At 38.1% G+C, this 20,981-nt stretch overlaps 1 protein-coding gene across 1 annotated transcript in view; it reads left to right on the top strand.

Annotated features, from left to right (window-relative positions):
- ATP8B4 (ATPase phospholipid transporting 8B4 (putative)) overlaps positions 1 to 20,981 on the top strand; it is a 230,142-nt gene that overhangs the window by 73,980 nt on the left and 135,181 nt on the right. Inside the window, exon 9 of the mRNA XM_069492140.1 lies at positions 8,256 to 8,317. Within this exon, the coding sequence (XP_069348241.1) occupies positions 8,256 to 8,317 (62 nt within the window). The remainder of the gene's footprint in view (positions 1 to 8,255; positions 8,318 to 20,981) is intronic.

Raw genomic sequence — 20,981 nt, forward strand, 5'->3', positions numbered from 1 at the left:
GGGAACTAAAGTCCATAAAGAGATGGCAATTTGCTAATGATCATAAAAAAATTCATGAATGACCAGAATTAGAATATAATCCACATTTACCCAGGGAGGTATTATTTATCTGTTATCATATGTCTTTGTCTAAGTGTTGGGAATTGGCAATTATTAGGCACACATATTCTGCTCATTCTACCAGAGTTACAAAATCAGACAGCTTCAAAAGTCAGGGAACTAATGTAAATAAGTGAGGTATAAGACAATAGAGAGTTTTGAAGTCTGCATAATCCATGGTAGGTCATTCCCATTCAAAGATTTAAAACATACTTTCTGGAAAACATTCTAAATCCAGACAAATTATATTCTCACCCTGGGTAATTGCATGTGCCCCAGCCTCACTGTCTCTATGTCGGTGACTTACCTGTTCACGTTCCTATCCCAGGCCTCTTCTCTGAGCTCATAACCATATTCTGTGTTGTCTATTTTTAACCTCTCTGGGTCTTTAAAGTGGGTTTCTTGTACACAGCATATATATATTTTTAAAAATATGTGGGTAATATTTTTAAAATTTATACTTGATACATAATAATTATACATATATATGGGGTACAGTGTTATGTATCAATGCATGTATACATTGTATAATGAACAAATCAGGGTAATCACCATATTCATCACTTTAAACATTTATCATTTCTTTGTAGTGATAACATCCAAAATCTTCTTTTTCAGCTATCTTGAAATATGCACTACATTATTATTTGCTATAGTCATCCTACTATATAATAGAATATCAGGCCTTATTCTTCCTGTCCAACTGTAACTTTGTACTTGTTGACCGACCTCTCCCATTCCCACCCCCTCAACACTCCCCAGCATCTGGTAACCACCATTCTACTATCTACTTTTGTGGAATCAACTTTTTAGATTCAATATAGGAATGAGATCATACAGTGTTTATCTCTGTATGCCTGGCTTATATCACTTAACTAAATGCCCTTCAGGTTCATCCATGTTGATGCAAAAGACAAAATTTCATTCTGTTTAATGGCTGAATAATATTCTATTGTGTGTGTGTGTGTATATATGTGTGTGTGTGTGTGTGTGTATGTATACTGCTTTTTCTTTATCCATTCATCTGTAGATAGGCATTTAGGGTGATCTGAAAATATCTGCCTTTTAATTGTAGTGTTTAACCCATTTATGTTTAATTAGATTATCATCATGATTAGGTTTAAATCTATCATCTTGCTGTTGCTTTATATATGCCTTATCAGTTTTTGTTCTAATTTTTTTGCCTACTTTCAGATTAATTGAATATTTTTTGATTCCATTTTTTCTTTATCATTTACTGTTCATTAAAATAGACAGTTTTTTTATGGTTGTTTTAGACATATCATAATCTACCTGGAGCAGTCTTGCTTCAGAGCACTGGCTCTTATTTACGACACCCTTCTTTGCTAACCTATGTGGGGGCAACAAAAATGAAACATAGAAACTAAATTTTTTTTTAAAAGCTGAAGATCTAATAGGGGAGATGGGACATGCACATGAATAACAATAATGAGGTAAAAATGTTATAAAAGTCATAAAAAAATTCCTTCGTTTATTGTGGGAGGAAGATACCCTTCAATCGCTGGGTTGGAAGTAGAGGTGGAATGTGTGAAAGAGAACTAGGGAAGGCTGTGTGGAGAAAGTGGGAACTCAGTCCTGTTACAAGTGGTGAGTATGGGAAAGAGAGATGGGAAGATTTGTCCGTATCAAATTGGTTCATGTGATGTTACCTCATAGTTTTATGTATAATTTTTTGATAGATCAGCAGTTTGATGTATCATTATAAAACTGCATACACACATATGTTTGTCATATTTCATGTTTTATAGGATATAGAGGACATAACTCTCTTCACTCTTAATGAAATGCCTAACCTATTTTATGGTACACAATGTGACTATAACTTTTGAGGCTGGATTTTTTTTAAAATTTCAAAACAATCTCAGGGTACAAGTGCTTTTGTTACATGAATGGATTGTATCATGCTCAAGTCAGGGCTTTCAGCGTACCTGTCATCAGACTAGGGTACGTTGTACCCCCCAAATAGATTTTTATCCTTCACCCTTCCCCACACTCCCGCTTCTTAGTTTTTCAATGTCTATTATACCACTTTATGACCATACGTGTCCCTCGTTTAGCTCCTACTTATAAATGAGAGCATATGGTATTAATTTTTCCATTTCTGAGATATTTTACTTAAGATAATTGTCTACAGTTCCATCCAAGTTGCTGCAAAAGAGATTATTTCATTCTTTTTGATGGCTGAGTAGTACACTGTGGTATCTATATATACCACATTTTCTTTATCCACCCATCAGTGGATGGATACTTAGGTTGATATCTTTGCAGTTGTGAATTGTGCTGCAATAAACATTTGGGTGCATTTGGGTTTTTATAAAATGACTTCTTTTCCTTTGGGTAGAAATACAGAGTAGGATTGCTGGATCAAATGGTAGGTCTACCTTTAGTTGTTTGAGTTTATATTCCCACCAACATGTATAAGTATTCCATTTTCACCACATCCATGTCCACATCTATTGTTTTTTGACTTTTTAATAATGGCCATTCTGACATGGGTAAGGTGATATTTCATTGTGGTTTTAATTTGCATTTCTTTGATAATTAGTGATGTTCTGCATTTATTCATGTTTTTTTGGCATTTGTCTATTTTCTTTTGAAAAACATCTGTTCATATCTTTTGCCTACTTTTTGATGGGATTATTTTTTTCTTGCTGATTTATTCCAGTTTTTTGTAGATTCTGGATATTAGCCCTTTGTCACATGTATAGTTTGTGAATACTGTCTCCTATTCTGTAGATTGTCTATTTACTCTGTTGATTATTTCCTTTGCTGTGCAGAAACTTTTAAATTTAATTATCTCATTTATTTATTTTGTTGTTGCTATATTTGCTTTTGGGGTCTTAGTCATAAATTCTTTGCCTAGGCCAGTGTCCAGAAGAATTTTTCCTATGTTTTCTGCTAGAATTTTTATGGTTTCAGGTCTTATGTGTAAGTCTTTAATCCATCTTGAGTTAATTTTTATATATGGTGAGAGAAAGGGATTCAGTTTCATTCTTCTGCATGTGGCTATCCAGTTTTCACAGCAACTTTCACAGCACAACAGCTTTCTCTAGTGTATGTTTTTGTCTCCTTTGTTGAAAATCAGTTGTTCATAGCTTTATGGCTTTATTTCTGGGTTCTCTATTCTGTTCCAATGGTCTATGTATCTACCTTCATACCAGTACCATGCTGCTTTGGTTACTATAGCCTTGTAGTATAATTTAAAGTTATGAGGAATATTGGTCTGTAGTTTTCTTTTTTTTTTATTGTATCCTTTCCTGGCTTTGGTATCAGGGTGATACTGGCTTCATAGAATGAGTTAGAGAGGATTCTCTCCTTCTGGATGTTATGGAACAGTTTCAGTAGGATAGATGCCAGTTCTTTTTTGTAGGTCTGGTAGAATTTGGCTGTGAATCTATCTGGTCTGGGGCTTTTATTTTTGGGAGAATTTTTTATTGCTGTTTCAATCTTGCTACTCATTATCGATCTGTTCAGGATTTTTGTTTATTCCTGTTTGAAGCTTGGGAGGTTATGTGTTTCCAAGAACTCATCCATTCCTCTAGATTTTCTACTTTATGTATATAGAGGTTTTCATCATAGTCATGAATGATATTTTGTATATTTGTGGTATTAGTTATGATTATCTCCTTTTTTATTTCTGTTTGAGCTTATTTAAATCCTTTCTTTTCCATTTCTCGTTAATCTAGCTAGTGGTCTATCGATTTTATTTATCTTTTCAAAAAACCAACTTTTTGTTTTGTTGATCCTTTGTATTGTTTTTTTTTTGGTTTCCATTTCATTTAGTTCTGCTCTGAGCTTTATTACTTCTTTTCTCTGCTAGCTTTCAGTTTGGTTTATTCTTCTTTTTCTAGCTCCTTGAGATGTAACCTTAGGTTATTAATTAGTAATCTTGCTATCTTTTTGATGTAGACATTAAAGCTATGAACTTCCTTCTTAGCGCTGGTTTTTCTGTATCCCAGAGATTTTTGGAAGCTTATGTCATCTTTGTCATTCAATTTGAAAAATCTTTTGATTTCCATTTTAATTTTGTCATTGATCCAAGGATCATTCAGCAGCAGGTTGTTTAATTTCCATGTATTTTTGTAGTTTTGAGAGTTCCTCTTAAAATTGATTTTTAATTTTATTCCACTGTAGTCTGAGAAGATACATGGTATGATATTATTTTCTGAATTTGCCGAGACTTGTTTTGTGGCCTAACATATGATCTATCTTGGACAACGTCCCATGTACTGATGAAAATAATGCTTATTCTGCAGTTTTTGGACAGAATGTTCTATGAATGTCTGTTAGGTCCATTTGTTCTACAGTCCCGATTAAGTCCAGTGTTTCATGTTTTATTTTCTGCCTTGATCATCTGTCTAATTCTGTCAGTGGGTTCTTAAAGTCCTTGGCTATTAGGATGTTGTTGTTTATTTCTTTGCTTAGATCTAGTACAATTTGTTTTATGAATCTGGGAGCTCCTGTGTTAGGTGTAAATATATAGGATTGTTATATCTTCTTGTTGAATTGTTTCCTTTATCATTATATAATGACCATCTTTGTCTTTTTATACCATTGTTGATTTAAAATCGTTTTTATCTCTTATAACAATAGCTACTTTGCTCACTTTTGGTTTCCATTTGTGTAGAATGTGTTTTCCATCCCTTTGCTTTGAGTCTATGAAAATCTTTTTGAGTTAAATGGGTTTCCTGGAGACAGCATATATTTGGTTTTTTTTTTTTTTTTTAAATGCATTCAATCAATCTGTATCTTTTAAGTGGAGCATTAAGATTGTTTTCACTTTGGGAGCCTTCTGTTGCTTCTCTGTTGATTCCCAATGCTTTCTTTTAGATGATTAATCTGAAGGTGAACACCCACTCACCAGTTTTGATCCTCTCTGTGAGAGCAGCTTGTATAGGCTGCTTCTAGTCTGCCATCCTGGCCCCCTCTCTCCAAGGCTGGATTTTTAACAAACACATAGGACCCATTTATGTGGATGAATAATGTCACATTAAAGTGGTGAGCTTGGGATATTACTGTACTCCACCCATTCCTGTGAAGTTACCATTGCTCAAGGTACTTTGGGAGCTCCTCTTACAGAATTGTCTTTATGGTCAGTGTACAAGATACAGAAGAAAGCCAGTCTCATGACTTCATATTCACCCAGCTTTGGAAACAAATGCTATTTCTCATCCCATTCAAAAACCTTATTAGCCACACCTGTTTTCTGCTTTTATATATTTCCAAACATAAGACGTCCTATTATGTCCTTTCAAAGGATATGAATCTCCATTCTCAAAGGATAGAGGACATTCCAAAGAATGGGTTATGAGATCCAAAGGTAATTCTAGGAAAGGAAATTTTAGCAATGATTTGAACAATGGCATCTTTGGAGTAAATGTGTGGTTTTTCTATGTTACTGGATCTTTCAGGGATTTTGAACTCATTTAGATGCATGAGTTCCTTTATTTTGGTCTTAAAGGATTTATTTAGTGTAGTCACATTTCACAGAAGAGTAAAATCATAGAGTAGAAAGAACATGAGCTTTGGAGAAAGACCCCCTACCCTACCATGTACTAGCAGTGTGACATGAGGCAAACCACTTAATTTCTTTGAAACTTGCCTTTTCTGTATAACATGGCCAATGACGTTAGCACTGTTGGGAAGACAGAATGAGATGATATGTGTAAAGCACCAGGCACAGAGCCTGCCCCACAGTGCGTACACAATGAATGCTAGTTCTCTGCTCCCTTCCTGTCCTGGGGCAGTTCCCCTCTAAGACTGCATATTTATTTCCAGAGTAGAAATTGTCAAGAAGAATCAGCTTGTGCCTGAGGCTAACATTTCTAGTCCTTTTAGACTCCATTTGCTCCAATAACCAGACCTCTTGGCAAAGCTTGAGCAGAAATGGGAATAGTCCCATCTTGAGGCCCAGAGAGTGAGCTGCTCAGCTTTCAAGGGATGAGCTCATTGGTATTTTTCCATGATGCTCAGCTAGAAAATTTAGGGGACTATTTTCAGGTTAGATACAAATGTGACTAAACACAAAGTCTCCTTTTGATTCTATTAATACTACAGTTAATGCCTGAATATGCTTTTATTTTTGTGATGATATGTGCCAGTTTAATAACTGCACATTTTGATCAGTTAGGGTCTTGGCAGGAAATAGATGTCACACTGAAATGGGGAAGATGGAGAGTTTGATAATGACAATACCATTTACAGAGGATGTGGGCAGGGAAAAGCACCTATGTTAGCAACACGGATGGCAATACTACATCTAGGCCTGAAGAAACAAAGGAAGGAAGCAGTTATCAGACCTGGGACTACAGTTGAGGGCTGTTTTCAGCAGCTGGGGCTATCTGTAGAGGAAACAGCTATTGCTAACACAGCTCGAAGAAAGCCAGGGAATAAATGGCTTTTCACTCCCTCTGGCCCTCAGTCTTCTGCCAGTACCACCTATTGGCCAAACCCAACCAGAAGCCAGAGGGCAAGGACCATGCAGGCCAGCTTCCCATGGCACAGGGCAGAGTGGAGAGGGAGAGGGTGTAGATATGAAGGAACAAACACAGAATATTCAGCAACCCCACCAAATCCTGCACTCAAATAAAATAATGTTTCCATTTCTATTGTTCTACTGGTAGGAAGAAATTTGCATGTCGGTGGGTAAGCTGACTTTAATTTACTCCTCTACCAACATTATAAACTATTTTCATGTTAACAAAGGCTAAATAGCTTTGTTTTCTTATTTTGACTGGCAATATCCATTAATTTTTGCCTGCCATTCTGAGTAATTATATGTACTAGGCATAACATAATAGAAAGACTGGGATGGGTTTGGAAAGGATGTAGAAAAGAGAAGGGCTGGTTGAGACATTATATATATTGTGATGTTGACACAACATTTTGAATTAAAAAAAAAAGAAAAAGAACTGATGATGATTAAAGTCTACAAAATTGAAGTTTCATGTCTTCTGATACTACACTCAATTCATCTATGCATTAGGCTAATTTGGTGAAACAACTTTGTCTCTCTTATAGCCTATTAATATTGGTATTACTGTATTATTGTACTATTGTCTCTGTATTACCTGTGTCTCTATTTTAGCCTATTGCTCTCTGATCTTGACAGTTCACATAGAAAGACTTACCTGAATGGTTGCTAATTTATGAGTCTCATAGAGAGTTCATAATATTTGGATTCTTCCAAGCATCAGCTGTTTACATTACTGGAGTATATAATAAGTAATAAGATCACTTTGGCATAAAACACAAATCCATACCAAATGTGGTTCAGTATTGCATTCTGATTTTTGTTTAAATGCTCAGTATTTCATAAGAACATTGTTAACAATTAGAACTTCTGGAGAATACAAATACATGCTGTTACAAGTAGCTTCTTGACTTCAAAGAAATCCATAAAACAGAATGAATGATGTTCTAATAAAGTATTGAGCACATATATGAGAGAAATGGAAGCTCCCATTCCTTGTTTTTTTTTTTTTTGAGACAGAGTCTTGCTCTATTGCCCGGGCTAGAATGCTGTGGTATCAGCCTAGCTCACAGCAACCTCAAACCCCTGAGCTCAAGCAATCCTTCTGCCTCAGCCTCCCAAGTAGCTGGGACTACAGGCATGTACAACCATGCCTGGCTAATTTTTTCTATATATTTTTTTAGTTGTCTGGCTAATTTCTTTTTATTTTTAGTAGAGACGGGGTCTCGCTCTTGCTCAGGCTGGTCTCGAACTCCTGACCTCAAGCGATCCTCCTGCTTTGGCCTCCCAGAGTTCTAAGATTACAGGCGTGAGCCATGGTGCCCAGCCCCCATTCCTTGTTAAAGACATCAATATTAATGTATGGTTTTCTGTGGAACTATGTAGTACAGATCATATTATCTTCTTAGAAGCAACTAAACATGTATGGGGATTGGAAGAGCATGCTGCTAGACTTGTTCCATTGGTGATACTCAGAATGAGGTTTAGTGAGAAGGGTCTTGATTTAGATTTAGAATATGAGAGTTCAAGGTAAGCCAAAACAGTATCTTAGACCAATGACAATATTGTCCAAACAGATGAACTCAAAGTATTTCCAGTGTTCTTATTTGGGCTGTCAAAGTATGATTTAATATATTTTCTCACAAACACTTTGATTTTTCAGTTTCGTCACAAGAGTGATAATCAAGTGAATAATCGGCAGTCTGAAGTGCTCATCGATGGCAAGTAAGAAATACATTCTTTGGGTTATTCTTAAGATTTCTGGGACATAATAACAGATCTTGATAATTAGTGGCTTTCTCTTTTAATTTGATATATGTTTTTCTTTCCTCTTTAATTTTTTAAAAACTGAAGTGTAATTTCATTTTATCTTCATAGCTCTTTTTTTTTTTTTTTTTTTTTTTTTAATATTAGCAATTGCTTGTGCTACCCAGTCAACTTCTACTTCAAATTCCTTTGGAGTGTCTTTCACGGAACACAGGCATATTTTTGTCACTTCTCATTTCTACATTTAATACTATTTAGAGTCAGCACACATGCGGTGTTTTGTACGTGGTAAATATTTCATGAGTGTTTGAATTATTTAATTTGGTAATTTCTGGGGAAGATTGCTAGAGAGACTTCTGACACATTGCTATATCAAAGTGATAGTGATAAGAATTTTGTATTCACTTGATAGTTGAATTTAGATGGGTTATGTACCATAATACAAATCTTTCATTGCTTTTATATTCATCCATCAATAAAGAAATGTGATTTGTGGGAACAGTATTAGAATAAAAAATGCTTTAAATACACACATTTACACACCAAGAACAGCAAAAACACCTCCAGAAAACAGCAGAAGTAAATTTCAAGACTTCTTCCTGTTGTTTCTTTATTCTCTTTCTCTCTGTCCCTTTTTCTGCTAATGATAATATATGGCAAAATAAATTTGTAACAATGTACTTCAATCTGGCAGTCAATCATGTCAGCCAGTGATTCTGAATCATTTTGATATACTTAAGAATGTAATTTTTAAAGAGAAAACCATAAAATGAATTAACCATGTGTGAAGGAAAATGCTAAAGATATCAAAAAGGATTAGGCAGCCTAGACAATGAATGGTAATATTGAAGTCATCTCTTTCTGTAACTAAAATATTGACGGATTACTTATTATATAATGGATACCTATAGTTTTTCTTTATTGGCTTATTTTAGAAAAGAGTGTTAAATTTACAGTGACTATAAATGATCTTAATCTAAAACCATAATTGTAGACAGAGGCTTGGAAAGTGTGATCCTTGCGTGACACGGATAAGCCATAAAGATGCCTGGAACCACACGGTTCATTTCCATGTTAGCAGATTTTGAACCATTGCCACCGTCTTGTGGTGTTGAAAGCATGTGTTTTGCACTCACAGAGATTTAAGTGTGAATTTCATCCTACCCTGAGTAATCCTGTGGTCTTGGGGGCAAGTTTTTAATCTCTGTAAGCGTCAGATTCCTCATCGTTAAGGTGGGTTATGATGGGGTCTCTCTCATGGTCAGAGATGCCGTGAAGGTTAATAAGCTGCTGTAGAATGCGTGGCCCGTGTCTCATGTGTTGTTAGCATTCTCCACGTCGTCTTGTTTCTTTAAGTGCTGGTGACTGAGCTCATGTAGTGTGTCGCTTTGAGCAGCACTGTTGCATATCTTGACTTTCTCAAGTCTCCAAGTTCTGACTGGGTATTAGATCTGATGTTAATATGATATGTCTAATTCCCCACGGAACATCTGATAATCAGTGCCATTATTTTGAAGTCTCATATGATGTGTGCTAAAAATACATACAATTGCCTGATGAATTTGAACTAATGGCCCCAGCCTGTCTTTTACTGTTTCTCAAATTGCCAATTAAAATTTGCTGTGATACCTGGATAGTGATAGACATTGGGGTTTCTATTTGGAGACCATGGGATTAATCCAGTAATTTAGATATTCAGAAATTTGATGACTGTACATCTCCCACACATACTGGCTATCATTATCATTGTTATTAGAAGTAGTGTTAGTATTACTTTTTGTGGTTTTATGCAGCTTTTTGTTAATTCCTTATGAGGTAGTATCTCTGTAACCCAATATGGTGTGATGTTTTGAAAAGTATTGTTGCTGATCCTGTAAAGTTGAAGAGAGAAGCACATATCGTTGAGAATGGGGTAATTTTTAGGATTCAGTGAAAAATCAGGCAAAAATTTCCATTTGAGAGGTTATCCACAACTCTTAGCTCCTCTAGGGCAGGGATCTCCTCTCTCCATCACATTTGTGTCTCTTGAGCCTACCACAGTGTCTGCTGAATTTTCAAACTGAGCCATAGCAAGTGTCCTTGCTGGGAGAGCAGTCTACCAGAGGAGTTGGTTTTACCAAATTTTGCTAAATCACACATTACTATCCAATTCCAGTGTCTGGGATGCTGGCTTCTGTACAACGTGCTCAGGCTATGGAGACTGGCTTTTCACTTTTTGGATTTTGAGATGTTGGGGAAATCAAATGGGTTCAGATCTGAGCACAAAGGGCTTTGAGGCCTTTGGGACTGGTGGTTGTAGAGGGTGATGTTGGGGTTCTGTTCAGATGATCTCCAGTGTCCTCCTCTGCTCACCCCCAAGCTCCTGTGTGTGTTACTTCTAAAGAGCTTGCACCTGCCACTTTCTTCAGAGCACCGTCCTTGTGATGTTGGAACCAATGACCAATTGGTGCAGTGGTATGAAAGAGCAGCTCTCCTTCCTCAAGTTGGACAAACTCTGCACTCCCGAGTGCCCCCTGAGATCAGGCTGAGGATGAGGCTGGCCTGCAATCATACCCTTGCTTGGCTTCTTCCCCTTCCCTGTGTTGCTTTTCATTACCCACACTAGTTTCCACTGGAAGTACTTTCTTAACGAACCACTTGGATGTGAATCCTCATCTCAGGATTTGCTTCTAGGGAAGAAGATATAAGACAGTAGTTAATGCAAAATTAAGCCCATGGCAATATTAACAGAAAATATTAAGAAAGTGTTTTGCCTCTATCCCTGGCATCTGTGGGTTATGATCCAGGAGTCAAGTAAAATGGCTGAGGGGATCAGGAGTCCTGGGAGTCCAGGTGTTGCTGGGGGTGGGTATCGCATTGGGTTGGGCACTGTCAAGTACTTATAGATTTCTTTGTGTGTTCCTGGCAGAAGGTCTTGGACTTGGGGTGTTCATGCTAGGGCAGGAGCCATGGCTTGTCCTGGAGCGGGTGAGGCATAGTCAGCTTTGAGGAGGAGATCCCTGAGGGGAAAGGGGTGGGATAAAGTACTAGTCGGGAAACCTGGGCCCATGTAAATGATCCCTGTGTGACTGGGCAATTAATTTTCCTTCTGGGCTTCAGGTGCCCCTTCTGTGCGCAGAAGCAAGGAAGGTGGGCAGCTACATTCAGATTCAACACATATTTATTGATCAACTACCATGTGTGGGCCCCAGTGCTCCCCTATTTAACTCTCATAAAATCCCAAGGTGTGGGTAATGGTGCCCTCTGTTTGTCTTAAAGAAATTAACAGTTACGTGCCTGTCATTTTTTTTTATTGTGGCAAAAAAACATATAACAAAATTTACCTTCTTAACCATTTTTACATGTCCAGTACAGTATTAGCATATGCACATTGCTGTGTAACAGATCTTTTTCTCTTGCAAAACTGAAACTCTGTACCCATTGAACAACAACTCCCCTCTTCCCTGCCTCTGGCAGCCACCATTTTACTTTCTGTTTCTAAGAGTTTGACTGCTTTTGATACCTCATATAAGTGAATCAAGCAGTATTTATCTTTTGTGTGACTGAGAGCCCCCATTTTAAAAATGAGGAGATGAAGGCCCAGAAAGGGATGACTACCCAAGGTTCCATGGCCAGTAAAAGCCTACATTAGAGTTCTTCTGTCCACTCATGATGCGATGTGTAAGTGTGGGCTTGGTGTTCTGATCATGTCTTCACTATTTATTTTGTGTTTGAAGTGCTTTGTATAGATTTATATAAATATAAACATTGTACAATATATGTAGTTTATATGTAATACACATATGTAGATAAACATATATATCTATACTTTCAGTGCCTGGAGCATTACTCGTCTATGTTCTTAGCACTGTGGAAGCTGTATTGCTGCACACTGTAAACCTAAGCCACAAAATAATTACGGAAATAAATCCCTTCCCTTCGGCTGGGTGCAGTGGCTCATGCCTGTAATCCTAGCACTCTGGGAGGCGGAGGTGGGTGGATCCTTTGAGCTCAAGAGTTTGAGACCAGCTCTCAGCAAGAGTGAGACCCCATCTCTACTAAAAAAAAAAAAAAGAAAGAAAGAAAAGAAAGAAATTAGCTGGACAACTGAAAATATATATAGAAAAAATTAGCTGGGCATGGTGGCGCATGCCTTTAGTCCCAGCTACTTGGGAGGCTGAGGCAGGAGGATCACTTGAGCCCAGGAGTTTGAGGTTGCTGTGAGCTAGGCTGACGCCACGGCACTCTAGTCCAGGTAACAGAGTGAGACACTTTGTCTCAAAAATAAATAAATAAATAAATAAAAATAAAACTCTTCCTTTTCAACTATACTTTTTTGATTTTCTTATTCTATTCCTTTCAAATCAAGATGAATCTTCTGCATCTGTAAACAGTTATAATATGTGAAAGTGCTTAAGAAATGGGTGTTGTATTTAGTCTTTGATAAAATCTTTTGATGACTTTTGTTTTAAAGCTAAGCAGGGGTGACATGATTCCATAATGTAGGGATTAACATGACTACTGTATTGTGTGCATTCTCAGCCTTAGGCTACAAAATACTGTTTGCTGACTAAGTCTGTTAACACCATTAGATGCTTAAATGTTTTGTAAGAGAACATTTCCTCAAGTCATACTAACTATCCTTGGCTACTAATGGAGCAACTGGGCAGGTGAGGACAAGTGATAGGGACCCTGAAAATTTCTGCAGAGGTTACTCAATCATATGCTCTTCAACCTGGGAATCACATTAGAATCACTTGGGGGAGTTAAAAAAAAAAATAACAATGTTCCACCTACATCCCAGAACAATTAAATCAGTGTCTTGAAGGTGAGGGCCTGGTGTTTCTTGAAGTTTCCAAGATGAGTCTAAAGTTCAGGCAGTGTTGAGAACCTTTTACCGAAGCCATCTCTTTACCCACATCTATGTCTCTAATTTTAAAAGTTATCCAAGAAAAAGAACTCCATTTATTATATTTTAAAATGGTAAGCATAGTTTTTCATGTAATAGATATCCTTATAACTGAATAATTCTGTAATGCAATTTACATTTTTTCGTAGTAGGGCTCATATTTTTTAGTCAAACACTTGGCCAATCAAGAATTACTTTGCCATGTTTTCTTTCCTTCAGAAATTCAAGTTTTGTTTTTTCCCATTTCATCTTTTATTTCTTTCCTAATTGCATGTATTGTTCTCAATGCAGAATCATTTGCTGACTCAGATATGTATGCAACTTCCAATTTTTGTTGTTTTATTCCATCAAAATTTCTAGTGATGTGGATTTTCAAGGTGAGAAGGAATGTGGAGGCCCTCTGCTACCTAATTAGGTAGCCGCTAGCCACGTGTGGTTCCTGAGTGCCTGGTCCAAGTTGAGATGCGTTATAAGTGTAAAGTATACACCAGATTTTGAAGACTTTAGTACAGAAAAAAAGAATGTAAGGTATCTTATTAATGATTTGTTTTATATTGATTCCATTTTGAAATTACAATATTTTATATTCATTAAATTAAATTAAATATATTATTAAAACCAAAGTTACCTTTTTTAAAGACTTTTTTTGAATGTGGCTACTGGAAAATTTAAAATTACATATTTGTGGCTGGCATTCTATTTCTTTTTCTTTTTTTCTTTCTTTTTTAGAGACAGGGTCTCGCTATGTTGCTCAGGCTGGCCTCAAGTGATCCTCCCACCTCAGCCTCCTGAGTAGCTGGGATTACAGGTGCATGCCCCCATGCCTGGCTTATTTCTATTGGACAGCACTGCTGTCTATAATATCTTTAGTTACAGGTGAGACAACTGAGCAGAGAGGAAAGTGAACTCTGTGCTATGAGCCTGGCCTCCTGATGCTCAGCCCAGGATTCTCTGTTCATTATTCCAAGCTGCCAGCATCTGTGGTTTGTGTCACTATTAACATGTAGAGTCAGCAGCATTTTTCTTAATGTTTTTACTTCTCTAACATCTTTTTTTTTCTTTTTCTTTTTTGAGGCAGAGTCTTGCACTGTCACCCTGTGGCATCTTGATAGCTCACTGCAACCTCAAACTTCTGGGCTCCAGCCATCCTCCTGCCTCAGCCTCCTGAGTAGCTGGAACTACAGGCATGTGCCACAATGCCTGGCTAATGTTTCTATTTTTAGTATGATGGGATCTTGCTCTTGCTCAGGTTGGTCTCGAACTTCTGAGCTCAAGCAATCCTCCTGCCTTGGCCTCCCAGAGTGCTAGGATTACAGGTGTGAGCTACTGTGCCTGGCACCTCTGACATCTTCTGAATTTAAACTTTTGCATTAGAACAATCTGAAATCAGATGCTCCAGTGGAGTCATCCTTCTTCATTCAGTCAGGATGTTTCCCTGACTCCTCTGGATTTCAGATAGCACTTGACCATCTGCTTTTTGTGCAACACATTCCACTTTATACTTTCTCAAGCGTTGGTAAACTGCTCAAATCTCCCATGCTCTCACAGACCTGTTCCCATCAATCTTATTTATTTTTCTTTTGAAAACCATGTGTATTATGAGGAGCAGTAGGGGCTTTCTTTTACTACCGCAGAGTATTGTCTCTGCACCGTTCAAGTCCAGTATTCCTAGATGCTACATAATTACGTGAACAAATATGCTACTTCAATAGGAACAATTTTTCTCTTTGTTTAATTGAGTTTTCCAGTTTGAGTGATGACTCCCATTGGATATTAGAATTTAAAATTTTGTGTCATTTTTTCTTTAGTATATTTTTTCCATTGTAAAAGCAGCATATGTTCATTAAGAGAAATTTGGAAAATAAGAAAAAATAGAAGGAGAAAATAACATCCATTCTTCCACTATCCAAAAGTAATTATTGTTACAATTTTTTAATTTTCCATGTGTTTTTTATATGCCAAGATTTCTTATAATCATGTATATTTTTATTCTCTTACTTCACATCATATTCCATTTCCATCTTTATACACATAATTTTTCAAGGCTGCGTAGCATTCCATTGAGTGCATGTCTCATAATTCATGTAACCATTTCACTATTGTTTGATGTTTAATCTGTTTTCAATTTTAAAATATAATTTCTTGATCTTTCTAAATTGATAGTTACCCTTTTCCATGACTGGTTTTTGTGACATTTATAAACTCACCTAGGATGATTACATAAACCCATTATTTCCTATGTTAAGTAACTAGAGCTTGAAGCATTATTGCTCAGTCTACTGACAACAATCTTCATCAGAGCATCCAGAACTCCAGTGTGAGCAGGGCCAGGTTGGGAGTATTGACTGAACCCTGGGAGCTTTAGTTCCATCAAACATGGGGGTTTCCTCAGTGAGTAACTGTCACAACACTACCACCAAGTTTATCTTTTCTTAATCATAGTACACGATGGAAAAAAACCTCCAAAATGTTCTGCTTTAACAAATATATTAGTGACACAATGTAACTAATCCCCAAACAGCAATAATAAACACTTTACCCAGGAAGAGGGTGGGGTGGGATTTATATGTGGCATTGCCTTCTGCTGGATTTTTTCCAAAATGTCTGTTTTGGGTAAGAGTGAATTCTTCTTCTTCTTAAGTATGTTCCTTTTCTATTTGAGCACTTGCAACAAAAAATACCAAAATTCACTGAACTTAGTGTGTCTATTGCTGACACACATTTAGTGTGTCTGTGTGCATCTTCTAAGGGGGCAAGTGGGACTCTGTTGATCACACAGGAAAACTGATGTATCCTTTATTGAGTTATCTTGTCTCAGCTGTGGGCTTGCAATTGGAGTGGAGACTTCTGTGGTTAAACACAAGACAGAGGACCAACTGCCTGGGTCTTTTATCTCCAGCCCACCCAGATTACTTAGAGATTATGATGGTACCATTGGGTCTAGGGGACAGCTGTTTAGGGTCTATATGAAGAGACCTACATATTTGAAAGGAAAATTTGAGAAGAAAAATCTTGATTCTTTTTTAAAAACAATATTATTAATAATAAAACAAACTTTTGTAGGTGTGAGTAATAAATAACACCCACAACAGTGACTTGAAGAGCAAGCTAACAAGAGTAGTGTCAGTGCTTTTTGAACTCAGTGAAAGTGGTTTAAAAATTAATTTTTCACTCACACTCTTAACTCACAGTGAAATTGTTTCAAAAATGGTTTTGTCTTCAATAAATTAATTTCAGCTTCTTAAGTCTTGGATTTGTCATTTCTTGGGCAGTTTTTCTTTGTCAGCTTTGCAGGTAGAAGGGTACATTTGCCAATGGACTGGTTTCTGTACGTGAGCCATGACGTTGTTATAGTTTTCATAAATGATTTTCCATTGTAATCAATTACTATATTGCATGGATACAATTTTTTAAGGGTTGAATTTCTAAATGATGACTATTTCCCCAAATGAAGTGCATCCTGAAATAACAGGAAATTATAACACTTTCAAAACCCTGCACATGGGGTATTCAGTGGCATCTCCTAATTTCGTTTTAAAGTTTATATAACCCAGAAGTTAGCAGCTCCCTTTTCTCCACTTAAAGCACCTTCAAAAAGCTCCCTCACATAAAAGCCTTAGAGAGCCAGGAGGACTTGACTGTGGAGTCTGTGGGAGAGATCACTGAGGAGGTTTATTTCCCACATACTCCTTAGCAAGGAAGGTGAAATCCCATTTAACATCTTTTTTCCCCAGACTTCTCCTCCTCTGTTGCTGGCCTTTTAAATCTCTCCTTCCCCCATTCAGTTCTCAGTGTAGTTGGCTTCAATCTTCTCTCTCTCAATATCTGGGGCCCATCAAGTTTATCTCTTCTTTATTACTCAGAGTAGTTTGATTCTTGTTGAGCTCTGAACTCAAGCCTATTGCAGCTAATCACCTGTGCAGCTAAACAGCAGGCTCTTCTGTACCCAGGACCCACTCATCCTAGCTCACAATGGAAGTGAAAAATACACCAAGTTCTACGTAACATTTAAGCCTCCATTCTCGCTTTTGTTAAAAAAAAAAAAATAGGTTTATGCATCCTTTTTTAGCTGTTATAGGGAAGAGATCCAGAATTTCTTCTGGAAAAAAACCAAACTCAAACATAAACCACAAAAACTTTGGAGATGTTAGAACATTGACGTTAAAAATGTAAAGTCTTCTTAGGATCTTAAAATCTGAAAACTGTCAAAATATTATAGTGAATAAATTTGGTTTTGATCACTGCTCAAAGATTGTCTATACTAAACCAAACCAATGTTTTAACAGCTTTTTTTGATTGCTTATCCCATGTCAACTTTTCCTCAGGAGCATTTTGCTTTAGAATCCCTGAGGTAATCTCGATGGGTTAATTTCTTCCATGCATTTTAAATTGATATGGGATCTGTTTGTTGTGGGTAGAAAATCATGAAAACTTGAAAGAGTATAAACAAAATATAGAAATCACTCTTGACTTCACTACCTGGATCAGAATAAACTACAGTTGATTTGTGGATGCATTTTATGGCTCCCTTCTTCTCCTCCACCTTTGCCTTTTCCTCTTCATTTTCTGTCTACTTCTCTACACAATATTCATTTTAAACATAATTGAGTTGTTACTATATTGTACCGTCCGGGTTGAATGGTGCAAAGATATGTCCAAAGGAACTTGTGAATGTGACCTCATTTGGAAAAAGAGTCTTTGCAGCTGTAATGAAGTTAGAGCTCTTGAGATAGATCATCCTGGATCAGGGTGGGCCCTAGACCCAACCACAAGTGTCTTTTAAGATAAGAGAAGGGAAGAGGAGACACAGATGTGCAGATGGCAGCAGAAATTGCAGTTACATAACCCCAGGCCAGAGAACGCTTCAGGCTACCAGAAGCTGGGAGAGAGGCATGGAATGGATTCTCTCTTAGAGTCTCCAAGAACTATCGCAGCCTTGCTGACACCTTGATTTTGGACTTCTCGCCTCCAAAACTGCGAGAGAACAAAGTTCTGCTGTTTTAAGCCGCACAGTTGGTAGTGATGTTATAGCAGGCCCTAGGAAAGTAATATTCACTTGTTTTTAGTTTTTGCTTAAGAGGTTCTATGTTTGTTTGTTCTTTCACTCAGTAGACATTTATTAAATGCCTACTGTGTGTCAGGCAGAATGCTATATGCTGGGTATACAGAGTTAAATCAGACACATTTTCTTCCTCTAATGTAATACAATCGTACATACATGGTACATAACAGATTTATTTCTAGACTTGCCATGATACTCTCACATTTTGTTGTTTTTACTCCCAGGTAAGGCACATGAGCAAAATGATGAATTTTATCAGGAATGTGTAGCTTGCAAAAGTTCTTGTCAGTACACAGGTGTAGATAGAACAATGCCAGGTCGTGGAAAGCTTTGGTAGGATTTGGAGCCTGGCTGGCAATGGGTCTCTGAAGCTGTAACCCAGGGGAATGTTGAGCCACCTTTAAACTTGAGAATCTTCTCAAAAGCTGAGATTATTTCTTTATTCTGCATTCGGAAAGGTTCTAATTCTCTCTCCTTCTTGCTCTTTAGCAAGGATTAGATGTTCCATACTAGAAGGAGAAAGAAAAGATAGAGTCAGCATAGAAAGTAAGAGAAATGATCTCTAGATTAGATTTAAAGACTCAAAAGGACTTGGGAAGTTTTAGGGCTGTGAAAAATTGTATTGTCACCAACGCATGGAAAGAAGACTTTAGCAGTAGCATTGTGGAAGAGTTACTGGAGATGAGGAGAAAGGGAAAATATAATTGAGAGTGATGCTGAACATTGTAGAAGGAAGGGAATGTGCTCTACGGATGTAGAAAGGGTAGATTTTAAAGATATGTAGAAAGTTGATAGTATTTTCTAATGGAGACGACAGTACATCCTCACTTAACATTGCTGTATAGCAGGTCCTCGAATAACATTGCTTCGTTCAAAGTCGTTTCGTTATAATATTATGAGAAAAATGGGGAACAGGTGGACAAATAAAAAGACTATTACTTTATAGCGATAGGTGCCAGTATACAAGGAACCTTGTGGTACTCCAGGCGCACACACATGGGAAGACCCTAACACAAATTTTGGGAGGCTGGTGGCAGGGATATCATTGTCTCAGAATAACTCTTGAAAGAATTGTCCCCAGCAAAGATCAGCCATCGAAGAGCTAATTGAATGGTGGGATGAGTGGCAGAGCAAGCAGCGGAGAATCAGGGAGGAGGCCAGGCCACAGAGGATGACGAGGCCCTCACAAGCTTATTGCAGAGGGAGGCCAAGAGCATGCTGGATGAAAAGTATGGACAGATGAACTAGCATAAATCCATCCTCTCCCATCCCTCTCCCATCTCTCCAACGCTGTGCTCTGGTGAGATGTGGTCGGCCGGAGTGCCATCTCCATATGCAGACTGCTCCCTATAAGACTGTGGGCAACGCAGCAGTGGGAACCTCTGTTGTCTTTCAGTCCCACGAGGCAGGAGGGTGTTGGGGCAAGCCCACTAGCCTGGTTTCAGCAGGCTGGGGTCTGGTCCTGGCTCTGTCACTAATTGGCTACGTGAGTGAGGACCAAGGACCTTGGCTTTGTCATCTATAAAACAAAGGGGTTGGTTACCAGCCATTTTCAAACCTTACTTTTTCCAATTGACAGAACCCCTTCGGAATGAAATCTCACATGGAAACCCAGCATGTAGAACAGATACCCTATTGTTGCTCAAGATGAAATTGGGGTGGGGGACCCAGAGCAGATGTCCTCAGCTGCCCTCTCCCCCGTTGTGGTAGCCTCTGAGGGGCCTCCACGAACATTGCTGGACTGAATAGTGCTTTCCCCAAATGAGGTGTAAGGACTGCCTGGATCTGAACCAGCCCAGGTGCAGATTTGTGGGCTCTTTTCCAGACCTCCTGCACCAAAATTTCTGGGACTGTGGCCTAGGACTCTATTTTTAATAAGCACCTCATGAGATTCTCATGTACCTTGAAGTTTGAGTGCCATTGGGACAGATGTTTCAAGGTCCTTCCTGGCCCTTAAATACGTGACTTTGTAATCCTCTTCGGCTTTGGCATGATGGAGAGGAGCCAGGAAAGGGAAGTCTGTGACTCTACAGGGCAGAAAGATTCCACAGAAAATAGCAAGTTGGAAGTGGAAGGGAGGATGTGATGGTAACAGCAATAGAGGTGATAGAGAGGAGAGTCGGGTATAAGACAGCAAGTTATAAACGGATTAGGGAAAGAAGAGGAGCTTTAACCATAAGATCTTCCAACAGTGAAGACATTGTATTCCAGAGGGAAGAAATTATAGCAGAAAGTGTCAGGAGACAATTCAGAGCATGAGGCTGCCAGAGTCAACACCTCAACCAGATATTTCCCCAAATCCTTCGCTCATTTATAGAACTTAATGATGACTAGGAGTTAACTGGGCAAAGGTGGTGGTGGAACGATGGGATGGTAAGGGGAATTCCAGAGGGAACAGCATGTGCAAAGGCCCTGTGGAGGGAGAGAGAGAGGATGGTGATTATGAGGGACTGAGTGGCAGAAGCCCAGAGAGTAAGGCTGAGAGAAGAGCAGGGGGAGACAGGGCTGGAAAAGCCATCAGAGGCCAGACCCTGCAGGGCCTTGAAGGCCACATTAGGAGTGTGGGTCTTTTTCCTAAGCATATACAGAAGGATTTGTTTCTGGAAAATCTCATGCCTGTTGCATGGGGAGAAGCCAGTGCACAGGGCCCAGGGGAAATGTGGGAGAGGGTG

The sequence above is a fragment of the Eulemur rufifrons genome, chromosome 2, assembly GCF_041146395.1.
Source record: "Eulemur rufifrons isolate Redbay chromosome 2, OSU_ERuf_1, whole genome shotgun sequence".
NCBI classification, from domain to species: domain Eukaryota; kingdom Metazoa; phylum Chordata; class Mammalia; order Primates; family Lemuridae; genus Eulemur; species Eulemur rufifrons.